The sequence below is a fragment of the Apteryx rowi genome, unplaced genomic scaffold (assembly GCF_003343035.1).
Source record: "Apteryx rowi isolate R43461 unplaced genomic scaffold, aptRow1 scaffold_43, whole genome shotgun sequence".
Lineage (NCBI taxonomy): Eukaryota > Metazoa > Chordata > Aves > Apterygiformes > Apterygidae > Apteryx > Apteryx rowi.
In genome coordinates this window covers 3,402,030-3,415,406 of record NW_020450683.1, presented here as the reverse complement: position 1 = coordinate 3,415,406, position 13,377 = coordinate 3,402,030, and the positions used below count along the sequence as shown (strand labels likewise).

Sequence of the window (13,377 nt, the reverse complement as noted above, 5' to 3'; positions counted from 1 at the left end):
TACTGCAACATCTGTCAATAGGAAAGTCCCCATAGTAGGACTATGCTTGCAAAATTGCATTTCTGAAGAAAGATTGCTGTTCTGCTGGAATTTCCAGAACAGAATCACAGAATGACTGAGGTTGGAAGAGGCCTCTGGAGATCATCTAGTCCAACCCCCCTGCTCAAGCAGGGTCACCTACAGCACGTTGCCTAGGACACTACCCAGATGGGTTTTGAATATCTCCAAGGATAGAGACTCCACAACCTCTCTGGGCAACCTGTCCCTGTACTCAGTCACCCTCACAGTAACAACGTTTTTCCTTCCGTTCAGACGGAACTTCCTGTGTTTCACTTTGTGCCCATTGCCTCTTGTCCTGTCACTGGGCACCACTGAAAAGAGTCTGGCTCCATCCTCTTTACATCCTCCCTTCAGATATTTAAACGCATTGATAAGATCCCCGCTCCGTCTTCTCTTCTCCAGGCTGAACAGGCCCAGCTCTCTCAGCCTTTCCTCACGAGAGAAACTCCTGTCCCTTATTCATCTCAGTAGCCCTTTGCTGGACTCGCTCCAGTAGCTCCATSTCTCTCTTGTCCTGGGGAACACAGGACTGGACACAGGGCTGCAGGTGTGGCCTCACCAGGGCTGAGGAGAGGGCAAGGCTCACCTCCCTTGACCTGCTGGCAATGCTCTTCCTGATGCASSCCAGGATACCATTGGCCTTCTGGGCCACAAGGGCACATTGGTGGCTCATGGTCAACTTGGTGTCCACCAGGACCCCCAGCTCCTTCTCTGCAGAGCTGCTTTCCAGCATGTTTTCCTCCAGCCTGTCCTGGTGCCTGGGCTTAATTCCTCCCTACGTGCAGGACTCTGCACTTCCCTCTGTTGAACTTTGTGAGGTTCCTCTCTGCCTGTCTCTCCAGCCTGTCCAGGTCCCTCTGAATGGCAGCACAGCACCCTGGTGTATCAGCCACTCCTCCCAGTTTTGAATCATCAGCAAACTTGCTGAGGGGGCACCCCATCCCATCATCCAGGTTGTTGATGAACAAATTGAACAGGACTGGACCCCTGGGGGACACCGCTAGCTACAGGCCTCCAGCTAGACTGCACCACTGATCACAACCCTCTGAGCTTGGCCATTCAGCCAGTTTTCAGTCCACCTCACTGTCTGCTCACCTAGCCCGTACTTCCTCAGCTTGCCTTTGAGGATGTTATGGGAGATCATGTCRAAAGCCTCACTGAAGTTGAGGTAGACAACATCCACTGCTCTCCCCTCATCTACCCAGCCAGTCACTCCATCGGAGAAGGCTGTCAGGTTGGTTAAGCATGACTTCCCCTTTGTGAAACCATGCTGACTACTCCTGATCATCTTCTTATCCTTCATATGCTTGGAAATGGTATCCAGGATGAGCTGCTCCATCACCTTTCCAGGGATGGAGGTGAGGCTGACTGGCCTGTAGTTCCCTGGCTCCTCCTTCTTGCCCTTTTTGAAGACTGGAGTGACATTGGCTTTCTTCCTGTCCTCAGGCACCTCTCCTGATTGCCATGACCTTTCAAAGATGATTGAGAGTGGCCTTGCAGTGACATCAGCCAGCTCCCTCAGCACTTGTGGGTGTATCCCATCAGGGCCCATGAACTTTTTTATGTCCAGTTTGCTTAAGTCATCATTTGTTATTTGAATATTTTGTCCTTCTGTCAGGAAGGCAATCCCAAGAGCTTCTCAGCAAGAAATTGGCAAAGCCTTCAGGGGCCAGTTGCCAAAGCTGAGAACCTCAGTATGGAGCCACCTTAGCCCCAGCTACCTTGAGGCTGTGATGTTCAACTGACTCCCACCATCTTTCAGACTCCAGCAGCCAGAAACCCCAGGCCATTGGGTAATGTCAGGAACTGAACACTGTTGCTCCTCTCTGACATTGTACTTGCTAGGGGCTTATCGTCTTCTCTTACACTGCAGTGATGTATTTTTGAATGAATTTAAAGAACTTTCTGTTCTTGAAGATCTCAGAGCAGCCCTCGTTTTGTCGAAAGAGGCTGATCTTTTTAGGCTGATGTAAATTACTGTCACCTTAAACAGGGTTTGCTGAGTTTTATGGTGTCTGAAATAGTGTTTTCTCCACAAAAGCAGTTCTGTGAAGTCCAAATGAGTCATTTCCTATAGTTCTTCCAGACCCTGAAGAAAAGGAGCCTTTGTTGGGTTTTCTGTATGGAGACCTCCTGTGGTGTTGTTTGGTTAGTGACTAGTATAAATTCATCTGAACAACTAAAAAGAGAAGGTCATAGTGGTAGAAAAGGCTCAGGTTCCTCTAAAAGATACAAAGTGCAACTTGCAGGGCAGAAGGGTTGCTTGTGTACATGTGTGCATACACATACCTGTGTAAAGGCATGATGGAGTCAAAGGAAGGGGTTCTCTGTTTTTTGCTTCCTTTGAGCAGCTGTCAAAGAAAAGAATTGTATCAAAATCTTGACCTAAAAAGGCTATGGAAAGCAGGGAAGCAAAGTACATGGTGCTTTGGAAAGCTGAGCAGCTCCCCAGAGCAGCCCTTTGCACTACTGGATCTGGATGTTCTTTTTATAAGTGTGTTGGTTTTTTTTCTTCTTTTAGAAAAAACTGTGTGAACATCCTGATCACAACCACCCAGCTGGTGCCAGCTCTTGCCAAAGTTCTCCTCTATGGATTGGGCGAAGTGTTCCCTATCGAAAATATTTATAGTGCTACAAAAATAGGTAAGGGGTTGTGCTGAGTACCTAGCACTGAGGTGTCTGTTGTAGGTTAGCTGGGATTTTTATGTAGGAAACAGAATTTTTGCAGATGAGCTGCCCCTTGTGGTTGCTATCATCCAGCTGGCCATGTTAATAGTGGTAGAGCTGGCCTCATGAGTCGAAATGGATGTCCTCCCCTTCCCAGTAAGACGAAAATGTGTTCTTGTACTGGGAAGAAGGGACCTGTTCAGCCTTCTGTTACTATCTGCCTAAGAGTGATTTTAACAGAATTGTCTTCCGGCAGGTAAAGAGAGCTGTTTTGAGAGGATCGTGTCACGATTTGGAAAGAAGGTCACCTATGTGGTAATTGGAGATGGGCGTGATGAAGAGGTTGCAGCTAAGCAGGTGGGTGTCTGAGTCTACAGATGGGATGGGGAGTTATCTGTCTCTTGATGGTTTTATGTTTCTGTTTTGCTCTTGTTTAGGTTTGCAGTTGATGTGTACTTGTAGTCTGCTAGTGTGGCGCTGTCCTTGTAAAACAGTGTTTTGATGTTATCATAAAATCAGTATAATACAATTTCTCTGAAGCACTGAATGAGCCAGGACTCAATTGCCAGCAGTCAGATCAGTAGACAACAACTACCATTAATTTGAATTACAAGCCGGGAGCAAATGATTTGGACAGACCTGAACAGGTTGTCCAGTCGTGCTAACTGAAGGCAGGGAAGTACACAGACTGCTGCCAGGACAGGGTCTCTGCAGGCTTCATCCTGCCATATGGCAGTGTAGTCATGTACACAGATTCCCTGGGAGCGCTGCAAAGGCTTTCCTCTGTGAAGCAGCAGCTCACAGCTGGGCACTGAGATTTCCATCACGACTGTGCAGAGCAGCTGACAGCCAGTGATGGTGCCAGTCATAAACAGATGTGCAGATGAGACAGGCTTCTGGTATCAGTATGCGTACGGCTGGGATAAATTCTGAACATGGTATGCTCAGACAGTGCCATCTCAAAGGCTGTGTTGCTTAACTCTACAGGTTAACTCTACTTCCACTTAGCTGTAAAATCACTCTGATAAAACTAACTTTGTCATCTTTTTGTTACAGCACAACATGCCTTTCTGGAGGATCACAAATCATGCAGACCTTGTGTCCCTTCACCAAGCCCTCGAATTAGACTTCCTGTAAGAAGTTGAAGCGTAGGCGTGACTGTGGCTCCTACAAGCCCTCTCCATCACTGAGGAGGCAGAAATCTCATATGTTTGGGGACTCACTTTTCAGCTTGATGAAGAAAACATAGCTAATGCAAATTGTACAGTAGAAAGTGACACCAGGTCATTTCCTCAGGAGCACAGGCCCTATCAAGTACAAAGATGTCATATAAAGAAGCACTGGACTCATTGCTAGAGCTTGTCTGAAGAAGAGACTTGCAGAAGCCAGCTGAATTCTTCTAGCAGGTAGTCTCCAGAGGGGTAATACAGTAGCGGAAGTGTTTGTAAGAGCCTTCTCCTTTCTAATCAACTTAGTTATAGAACCCAAGTAAATACAAAACCTTATTTTTATAGAAAAATACTGTTGGCAGAGCTGAACCTCCCTTGTTAACAAAGCCAAAAAGAGCTATTGTTTTTTTCCATGGGTAATATTAATGAAAATGTCAAAAATACGTCTTCTGCTGTGAAATGTGTCCTCTCTCCTTCCCCGGATGTTCAAAGCAGTTAATTTATTACAATTTCCTTACATTGTTTCTGCAACATGGGATTACTGGAAAATAGAGAAGGGAATGTTTCTGGAATAAGTAGTTCCTTGTAGAGGAAAGTACTGGGGTTCCTAGTTATCCCATTGGTTCCTAGTCAATGTGTGCACATTGCACATGGCCCCAAGCCCTATTTACAAGCTGGAGATCATTGAATTCCACCTATCCATGACCTAGGCTGTAGATCCCACAGATTTTCCATGCAAGGGAAAAGGAAACTGCCTATGAACATTACATACAGTAGAGCACTATTGCAGACAGTGCTCAGATGTGAACTGTTGGCCCTGGAATAATTCGAGAGAGATCTAAAGCCTCATGAATGTTATAAAGAAGGGTATGGTAATTAACCTTCACCTCTGCTTTCCTGATTCCATTTGTGCGAGTGAATTCCTTTAAGTAGAATCAGGTTCGATTTCCTTGTATTCTTCTTTGCATTAGCCTAACTACATAGTTAGAAACAATTAAAAGAAAACCCTTGTTAAGAGGGACTTAATTTTCTAGGACACTGTGATTTGGCAGCCTGGAGCACACTGGCCATAGGACTGATGGTTACACTGATTTTTCTGCTACCATCTCAGAAAAAAAAGGCTGGAGTTGGTGACCTGCAGTAGCACTAGTCAGAAATAGCCAGCCAGAGACTCAGGACTGGCATGGGAGCTTGAGCCAGACTGGTTTTGGTGCCAGGTCAGGCTTTGTTCAGTGGCACCTGCCTCGTCCCTGTGCCCTAATAGCACCAAGTTAGCAGGTGTCTGAGGCTTCTGTGCAGAGGACAGATGTCTTCTAATCCCCACCATGTGCCTCTGCTTTTCACGCTGAGGCAAGTGCAGCTGCCCCCAAACCATTCCAGACATCTGGTCTCTGGCCCCAGGTCACACATGGGGGACTGGTCTGAAAGGCCTGGCGTTTTGCTCTGAGGAGGACACTGACCCAGTTAGGCTATGCCCACAGAAGCATGTGATGTATTTACCCCATTTTATACCGTTAATTACTGAGGAATAATTCCCATCAGTGCTGGGGCATTTGCCGGCAGCTCTGGCACTAGAGCTCGGGCCAGCTCAGCACATGCTCTAGCACGGAGGAGTGACTGTTGTTACACGAATGTTGGTCCCTGTCCTGGCTCCCGTCACTACCAGTGAGATGGTGCCTAGAGCAAGTAGTTTGGACCCCCAGAGCTAATTGGCAGGACACAGAGGTCTTCGTATTGAATGTTCATAGCTTCAGTTTTGGTTTGGGGGGAGAGGGGGAAAAAAAAAGTAGTTTCTCTTTCTCGAAGATGCTTRCAGGAGTCCTGAGAGTGGTCTGCTTTTCCATCCAGCTCCTTGCTGGGTGTTAGCCTTGTGCTCTGATCTCAGGCAGACATTCTGTGTCTGCACCTTTCCCCCAGAAAACCTTGGCTTCAGGAGCATGCCCTGTATATAGAAGCTGCTGTCTGTAAGCGTAACATCTTCTCCTGTTCGGAAATTTGAGGAACCAATTTCTGTGGACGATGTTTCTGAACAGTTCATTCAGGGGGATTTCTTGTGGTTTCACTGATAGCTGCAGCTCCACTTGCAGCCTGCTGGCCCAGTTGTAGCCCCTGGAGCAATCCTGGAATGTGCTTGAGTGAATAGCGGTAGGATTTGAACAAAAGCATGAGCTGGAGCCCGCTAGGCAAATGAAGTGCATGTTCTCCCATGCATCATGTGCACAGGGTGGAGAGATCAGGTACAGGTGTGCCCAGGGCATTGGGGGAGTCTGTGCAGGTGTGTGCTGGAAGGGTGTTTCACAGCAGGGTGGGCCCCACACAGAGCAGAAGAGAGATGCCAGGGCTACAGCTTCCTTACTCCTGGATCCATAAGGAGTCTAGTTCATTTGAGGTCCCCATAAAGGCTAGTTACTGTGTCAGTCCCAGAGACAGTCTGGGAGGAAGTAAGCCAAGTGAAACCACATCAATACTGTGGGTCTCATATGTCTGTGCTGGTTCCCAAACATCTCTCTGAGGGTCTGCAGCCCATCCAGAGTCTCCTGTAAGCATTCTTGTGCGATGTTTCAGCCTCTGCAACAGCCTCTTCAGAGCAAGCGTCTTGTACTCCAGCAAGCTTAACTTTGGGATTGAAACCTGTGCCTTAACCTCCCACCGTCTGGCTTGGGCAAGTGTCTCCTTTGCTTCATTAACTGTCCAAAGTAGCTTGCAGGGGAGAGAGCCTCGCTGGCCTGCATTGGAGGTGGGATGTGTTTTGCCCAGGTGCTCACAGCAAGTGCTGGAACCAAGATACCAAGCAGCCCGGCAGCCAGCAGGCTTTGCTTTGTGTTTGTTTACTTCAAAATGTTTTAAGGAAATTTTAAAATGACAGCAAAATTTTAGCTGAGTGTGAAACTATTGCAGCCAGTGACATTTCATACTGATATTTATACGATGTCTCCTTGAATGTATGTAAAATACTTTTCTAAGAGGAGGTTGATGGTACATTTCTGTGTTTATGTCAAATAAAAGTTAACCTGACTATTTTATTTTTTCCTCTGCTGGCTGACTTTAAGAAATTCCCTGTCTCTGAGGTGTCAGGAACAGCATCTTTATGCAAGGATTGTTTTGCTTCTTTGTCTCTTTGCTCTCCCATCATTTCCAACCTGGCTGTAGTCGAACTGGTCACAAATCTGAACAGCTGAATAACAGACCAAGGCCTTTCCCGGCCTGTGGCGCTCACTTGCAGCCTGCCTGGGTGCTGCACAGGCAGCCTCTGCCCTCACCTTGAGCTTCACTCTGCTTCACTGCAGCCCCTTAGGTTTTAAGATCTGATCCAGTAATATTTGCTGCCTCCAAGAGCCCTGGTGGAAATGGCTATGTTGGCCCTTGGACTGGAGCATCTCAGAAAGCAGAAGGTCCCACCCGAGCCCACAGCAGTGTAATAATGTCACCATCCACGGCAGGAGAAGAGTGAACACGAGGGCATTACTGGCTGTGGATCCTTCGACTGTTCGTGTTCTGTGTAATGGGAACTGTCCTATGAACTGGAAAAAAATAAAATCTTTATTTTCTATAGTCACTGCTCCGGTCTGTTCTCTGACAACCCTGCAGTCAGTTCCTGTCCTGTGTGAGGTCCCAGGCCCTGGGCTGGATCCAGGATGGGTCCCATGGGGACCCATTCAGCTATGGGTCCCAGCACAGCATTGACACTGGCAGCAGTGAGTGGCCTCCTGCTCCCCTCAGCAGTCTTGAAGGAGACATCAGTGGCACTAAGGTTTTGGCTGTGCTGTGGCAACCAGGATTTGGGCACATAGTGTTAGGGTAGTGAGTCAGACACAAACCCTGCCTCTTTCTTTTGCCCAGGGCTGACGAACAACGTTCATCCCAAAGCAATTACTCTGCAGTGGATGGTGTTGTCCTTTGCCAACACGAAGTGGAGCGTGATCTGCCTGCAAAGCACCATGTTTCTGTGCACCAGACATGAGGCCTGGGGGCACCAGCTAGACTTTGCTCCAGCTCACAGGGAACCCCATCTGTGGGGGGAGCCCTGTTTCCTTCATGCCTAAGCCCAGCCTGCCCAGGCAGTGATGCCTGCCGCAGTGCGCTTAGCGTAATACCCATGACAGCAGTGTCATGGGTCATTTGGATCTCTCAAATTTACATGACAATGTGTTTGGCTGAGCTGATGTATTTGTACCTTCCAGCTCAGAGGTCTGGTCTATACCCTCCTTAGTGGTCATTTCAGTTACTGAGCGAAAACTTGCTTAATTCCAAAGCCTTTTGGTCTTAGATGTTAATGAGCATTTACTTATAAAAGGGCAAGGATAGCAGACCTTATTCTTTTCTGCCCTTGAGTACCTGGCATTCATGTTGTTCTTGCTATAGTCTAATGGTGCTGTTTCCAGCAGGCATCAGGCCCAAATCCTGAGCAGGAGGTGCGCGAGTATTCACGCAGCAGAACTGTCTCAAACCAATGCTATTCACATTAAAGGCTATATGTGGTAAACAGCTGAGAAACAAAGCCATGGACCAGACCAAGGTGTCAGAAGCAGAGTCCTGCGGTACCTGGCCTGGGCAAGGCATTGGGGCCTGACTGCTGCTGCTTTGTGCCAGACCTGCACATGAGTGGTTGGACCTAGTAGGTGAAGGTCTGAGGCAGCAGTGGCACTACTCGGCACTGGGGGGAGGGGGGTGTTCAACCTGACTTGGTATAATTTGTCAGCCACTCTCCTGGGCAGGAGCTGCTCCAACAGGTCCCTTCTGGGGCAAGGAGCTCCTCCTGGCTTGCACCAACCCAGTCCAGGCCCTCTGCTCCCTCCCTGGAGCTCCCTGCACCTCCTCCAGGAGCAACTGAATCATGGAGAGCAGAGGGTCAGCCAAGTAAAGAGCAAAACTCCACAGGGGAGTGCTCGCAGCCTGTGCTGCCTGGCACAGATTTATAGTTTTGGCCTCCCTGTTCAGAGGCCAACCTCCTCAGCAACAGCCTCCTGTGGAGGAGGGCCCCATGCAGCTGGGAGGAAAAAAGCCCTCTGCTTGCCTTGTTTCTTCTCACGCATAGCAACTGGGCTCCTGGGGAGCACACTGCTCAGCCCTGCCCTTGTTTCCACAGGGCTTTGGCCTTCAGGAAAGGCAGGAAGAGGCAGGGTAAACATCAGAGTCCTTTTTTCCCTGTCTGCAGAGAATCAACATTTGGAAATGCTTCTACATTTTCCAAAAGGCAAAGCATTGCCATGAGGCCAGAGCGCTCCGCTCTTGGACCCTGACTTTGCACACTCCCCGGGCACCGTACAATCCCCTGCCCTAACGAGGCAGCAGCCCTACTCCAACTCATCCGCTCTGCTAGGTGAGGCTCAAAGGCCATGTGGAGGAGTGCCCGCCTTTCCCTTCCCTCAGCATGACACTGGGTCACATGTTTATACCAGGCAATCTTTGACCTTCATAGCAAAACAGCAGAAGCAGGGCTGCAAACTGAATGATCCTACAGCTGCTGCTAAGAGTGAACAAGCTCTCCAGTACCAGTGCCCACATCCATGAGGTGGGGAAGAAAAGGCCACAGGGAAATAAGAAAACTCAGTAGCAGGCACCAGAAGAGGCATGGAAATAAAGGACAAACAGATTTGCTTTTTTTTTTTTTTTTTGAGAAAAGACTAGTAATAAATAATGAGAGAGGTTGACATGATTGTGCTTCACAGTGTGCCGAGTCCACCATTAACAACCTGGATCTTCCAGGCTTTATAGCAGCAAGAGCCTTGCTGTGGGTCGTGGGACACTGGGCATTTGCAAGTCATCCAAGCTTTTTACCCAGCCCCTCCAACCTCCCATCACTGCATCAGGCTATGTGGTACCGAATTGCTCAAAACAGCAGCCCAAGGCACTAAGCAGAGGCATCCGGAGCAGGACCGGCAAACACATCTCCCCAGCACATTAAATCACTTCAGTGAAGCACAGATCTTCCCCGCAGATCTGAAGTACCTGGACTCAGACAGCAGTGTCAGCAGCAGTTCCATTGAGCAGGCTCTGCTCTCCCCGCAAAGAAACTGCAAACTGGGTCTGGGCCAGCCACTGCATTCGCCTGTTCACAACAGCTGGTGCTGAGCCAACACGAAACTCCAGCCCAACGGTCCTTCCACTGGCATCCACTTCGTCATACCTGTCCTGCTGCTGCGCCCGCACATTGGGATGCAGCCACTTGTAATAGATGAGTCTCAACACAAGCCCCAAAACATAGCAGGGCAGGGCAGCAGAAACCACTGGGATGAGGTACAAGTACTCATCGGAGGGCGAGCGGCACCAGAGCCAGGACACAGCCAGCAGAATGCTGTCCACCAGGATAAAGCTGTGATAGATGATACTGCGGTACAGTGTTCTCCCCTTTGCCACGTTGAACCAGCTGAAGTAGAGGATCACAGCCACCATGGCTCTGTAGAGCTGCTCAGGGCCAGGCGACTCCATGAAGTCTGTCCCCTGCATGTTGACCCAGAAGAACATGGCCAGCCACACAAGTGGGAAGTGCACGACAATACCGTATGGCCAGAGCAAGGCGAAGAGGGCAACCACGAGGATGCGGGGGCAGATGAGGAAAAGGTTCCACAGGAAGTAGATGAAGGAGGAACATAGGCTCAACTCGTACTTGTCCTGCAAAAAGGAGCGCAGGGACTGGTGATAGTCCAGCAGGGACCAGGTCACACACAGGACAGCAGTGCAGATCCCCACTCCTGCAAACACAGCAGTAGAGCAGACTGAGCAGGGGCTCACACCCTTTGTGCTAACCTTGCTCCTAATACCTCCCCTGCCAGACAGAGCTAAAAGGAGCTGTTCAGCAGCCAGGAAAACTGCTGCCTCAGAGGGTCAGAGCATCAGCATCTCTGTGTCTCCTATTCTGTCCCTGGTTTCCTGCTCTTCTCATGGAGGAAGTTGATGCTGCTCTGTTCCCAGCAGATGTCTCCCCTTACCAAGCTTAGTTGGACAAGGAGATGAGGAGGAGGCAATGGGACTGAGTGGCACTGCAGAGACCACTGCCCTTGCCAGTGAAGCCCTCAGCCCATACAGGCAGGAAATGAGTACTGAGCCAACACACTGCTGGGCTCTGAGCACTGCCTTTCTTTAGGCCCATTTCATTGCAGTGACACTTGCTTAGAAGGCTCTTTCCTTCCTTAGAAGGCTTCTTTCTGGATGGGCACCAAAGCACTTTCCTTCCTCATCAGGCTTTGCTCCACTCTTCATGTGTGTCCACGACAGCATTTCCCAGTCATAAGAGTGCCCTGCTTCCCAGCACAGCATCCTGACTTCTCTCCTGACCTTTGGGCCTTGGCCACATATATGGGGTACAGGACCACTCCATGAAGGGTTCTCTTCTGGCACATCCTCCCTTGGGAGAGGTAGGGGAATGACCACAGAGGTCCCCCAGCTTCTACTTCCCTCCTGGGCCCAGCACAGTCCACCAGGGCATGTCAGTGTAGGACAAGGGTCCACCCTCTGCTGCATCACATCAACGAAAAGAGCGATATGGAGAAGAATGATGCTTGAGAACCTCAAGCAAGGGCAGAAGAACAGCATCCTGCTGGGTAAAGCATGGCCCACAGCCACCCAAGGCCTCTCCTGTCCTAGCCTGCTTTGACCCTAAGTTTGCACCCTTGAAATTCTCCTCCCTTGATCCCTGATCACTTACCTTGGGAAGGCTCTGCCTTGTTTGTCCGCAGGATAACGTAGAGGAGCAAGGTGAGCTGTGGAGTGTTCTCCAGGAAAGTCTCGAAGAGACGCAGCATACTGATATCATGGGAAAGGAAGGCCATGTGGCTTTGCTCCTGCTCCGATGCAGCCTTTGCCCGGCACAGCTTCCAGCCCATTTTCAGAGCACAGAGACACCTGTACGGAGACATGGCCCCTAATGAGGAGCTGCTCCAGGTGAGGAGATAACCAGCAGCAGTGCAATGGTCTTGTTATTACATGCAGTTGTGGCAGGACATGGGGTGCACAACTGGACTGCTCCCAAATGGCGTCTGTTCTGGACCACGCCAACACTGGCACACCAGCGAGCAGAAGGGTCAACAGTAACTTGGACCTACCCCTCATTTCAATTCGGTCTCAAGCAACTCTGGCTTCCCTGTGAACACAGCTTATACCTGCAGTTCAGCACAGGATGCTGGCCCCTTCCAGAAGGGTCTCATGCAAGGTGCCCTCTCCTACACAAATAATTTCTAGGCCCTTAACGTACAAAACCTCCTCCATGTCCACATCTAACAAACTCACAGCCCTCCACTCGCTTGTCAAGCCACATTTTGCTCGAGATTGCATTTCACTAACAGGAGTTCACTTATACAATGGAAAAACAACCCCAAACACTCAGAGATTGATTTCCTCCTCTCCAATTTAAACTGTTTAGGGTTTATTTTAAAACTATTCTCCCGCCCTATTTTCAAGCCAAGCACTGCAGCTTTTGTGTAATGTGTGGAAGGGTGAGGCATGACACAGTCAACCTGCTTCCCAGAAATGACCAAAAGAGGTGAGAATGAAACAAGGTTTCTGGTCTGCTCAGTCTAAGTCTTGGAAGCTGGTTAAACAGAGTATCTTCATTTGCCAGGAGAAAAGACAGAAACAGGTACTGTTTTTGATGTTTAAAAAAAAAAAAAAAAGAGGAATCATCTAATCCCGGCATTTCCCTTCACTGTCACTGTCTGCCTGCTGGGAGGGAAGGGAACACAAGGAAATCACAGCAGGATCCTGCAGTTCCCCTTGCGGAGGCCACAACACAAGGACCTTACGTCCTCAGCACGTGCATCGTGGCTACTACAACAGCGTGGCCATCCCTGTCTTGTGATGCCTCATTTTGGGATACCCACAAACTTTGACCAAAGCTTTGATGTTTAAGCTGCAGCTCTGTAGCTAGCCACAACTTCTGCTTCATATGGTGAGATCTAGGCATTTTTGTAGGATACAGGAAGTTTCCTAGCAGCAGCTATAACAGCACCGGCCAAAGCAGAAAGCGTCGGGAGCAAGAACCACCTTTCCAGCCCCTTTCCGTGAAAAGTTTTCCTTTCATCTTTTCTGTGGAAACCCAACCACAGCTTTAGCTGCACAAAATCACTGCCTCCGGGAGGGAGCAGGGCAAGGGGCTGGGATGCAGGCATGAGACGGCTCCTTCACCCCCAGCTGGAGAACTGGGTTTCGGGATAGCCCAGAGTCTCTCCCAGGGAGGAGGAAAAGCAGCAGCGGCCGCAGGATCCCATGGGCCTCTCCCGGCTTCTGCGAAGGGCAGGGATCCAGAGGGCTGCAAATATTCCAGGCGGGATGGCCCCAGCTTTGCCGAGCTGTGACCTGAGTGGGATGAGGGTGAGAAACTCAAGCTGGAGAAAGGACAGGTGCAGGTGACCCTCACCAGCGGGGGCCACCAAGCCGACCCTGGAGGGACTGAGTCCCTCGGCAGGCGCTGAGCCCAAGCCAGCTCGGAGGGAAGGGAGCTGCCGCCAGAGTGGGGAGCGACTGCAGAGAGGCGCTCAGGAGGGCC

General features: G+C 49.7%; 2 protein-coding genes across 16 annotated transcripts in view; one reads left to right on the top strand and one right to left on the bottom strand.

Moving 5' to 3' along the window:
- EYA3 (EYA transcriptional coactivator and phosphatase 3) overlaps positions 1–6,919 on the top strand; it is a 64,267-nt gene extending 57,348 nt beyond the window's left edge. For all 13 annotated transcript variants that reach the window (XM_026076288.1, XM_026076277.1, XM_026076278.1 and 10 more), the window contains 3 exons: positions 2,582–2,703; positions 2,984–3,084; positions 3,784–6,919. In XM_026076288.1, coding sequence (XP_025932073.1) covers positions 2,582–2,703; positions 2,984–3,084; positions 3,784–3,864 — 304 coding nt within the window. In that variant the 3' untranslated portion in view covers positions 3,865–6,919. The remainder of the gene's footprint in view (positions 1–2,581; positions 2,704–2,983; positions 3,085–3,783) is intronic.
- Positions 6,920–9,509: 2,590 nt separating this feature from the next.
- On the bottom strand, positions 9,510–13,320 carry XKR8 (XK related 8). Of its 3 annotated transcripts, none has more exons than XM_026076393.1 (3): positions 12,876–13,320; positions 11,542–11,738; positions 9,510–10,588 (listed from the first exon to the last, which is right to left on the bottom strand). In XM_026076393.1, exons 1-3 carry the CDS (start codon positions 12,998–13,000, stop codon positions 9,852–9,854), a joined length of 1,059 nt encoding a protein of 352 aa, XP_025932178.1. In that variant the 5' UTR covers positions 13,001–13,320; the 3' UTR covers positions 9,510–9,851. The 3 variants fall into 3 exon arrangements, with proteins under 3 accessions (XP_025932178.1, XP_025932179.1, XP_025932180.1); XM_026076394.1 differs by having other exon boundaries at positions 11,820–12,964; XM_026076395.1 differs by lacking the exon at positions 12,876–13,320 and having other exon boundaries at positions 9,510–10,508; positions 11,542–11,732.
- Between the last annotated feature and the right edge of the window lie 57 nt (positions 13,321–13,377).

Coding starts and splice junctions, on each gene's coding strand:
- XKR8 (XM_026076393.1), bottom strand. CDS start 13,000: ATGCCTGCATCCCAGCCCCTTGCCCTGCTCCCTCCCGGAGGCAGTGAT. Junction 11,739..12,875: donor CACGGAAAGGGGCTGGAAAG/GTGGTTCTTGCT, acceptor GTCTCCGTACAG/GTGTCTCTGTGCTCTGAAAA. Junction 10,589..11,541: donor CAAGGCAGAGCCTTCCCAAG/GTAAGTGATCAG, acceptor CTGTGTTTGCAG/GAGTGGGGATCTGCACTGCT.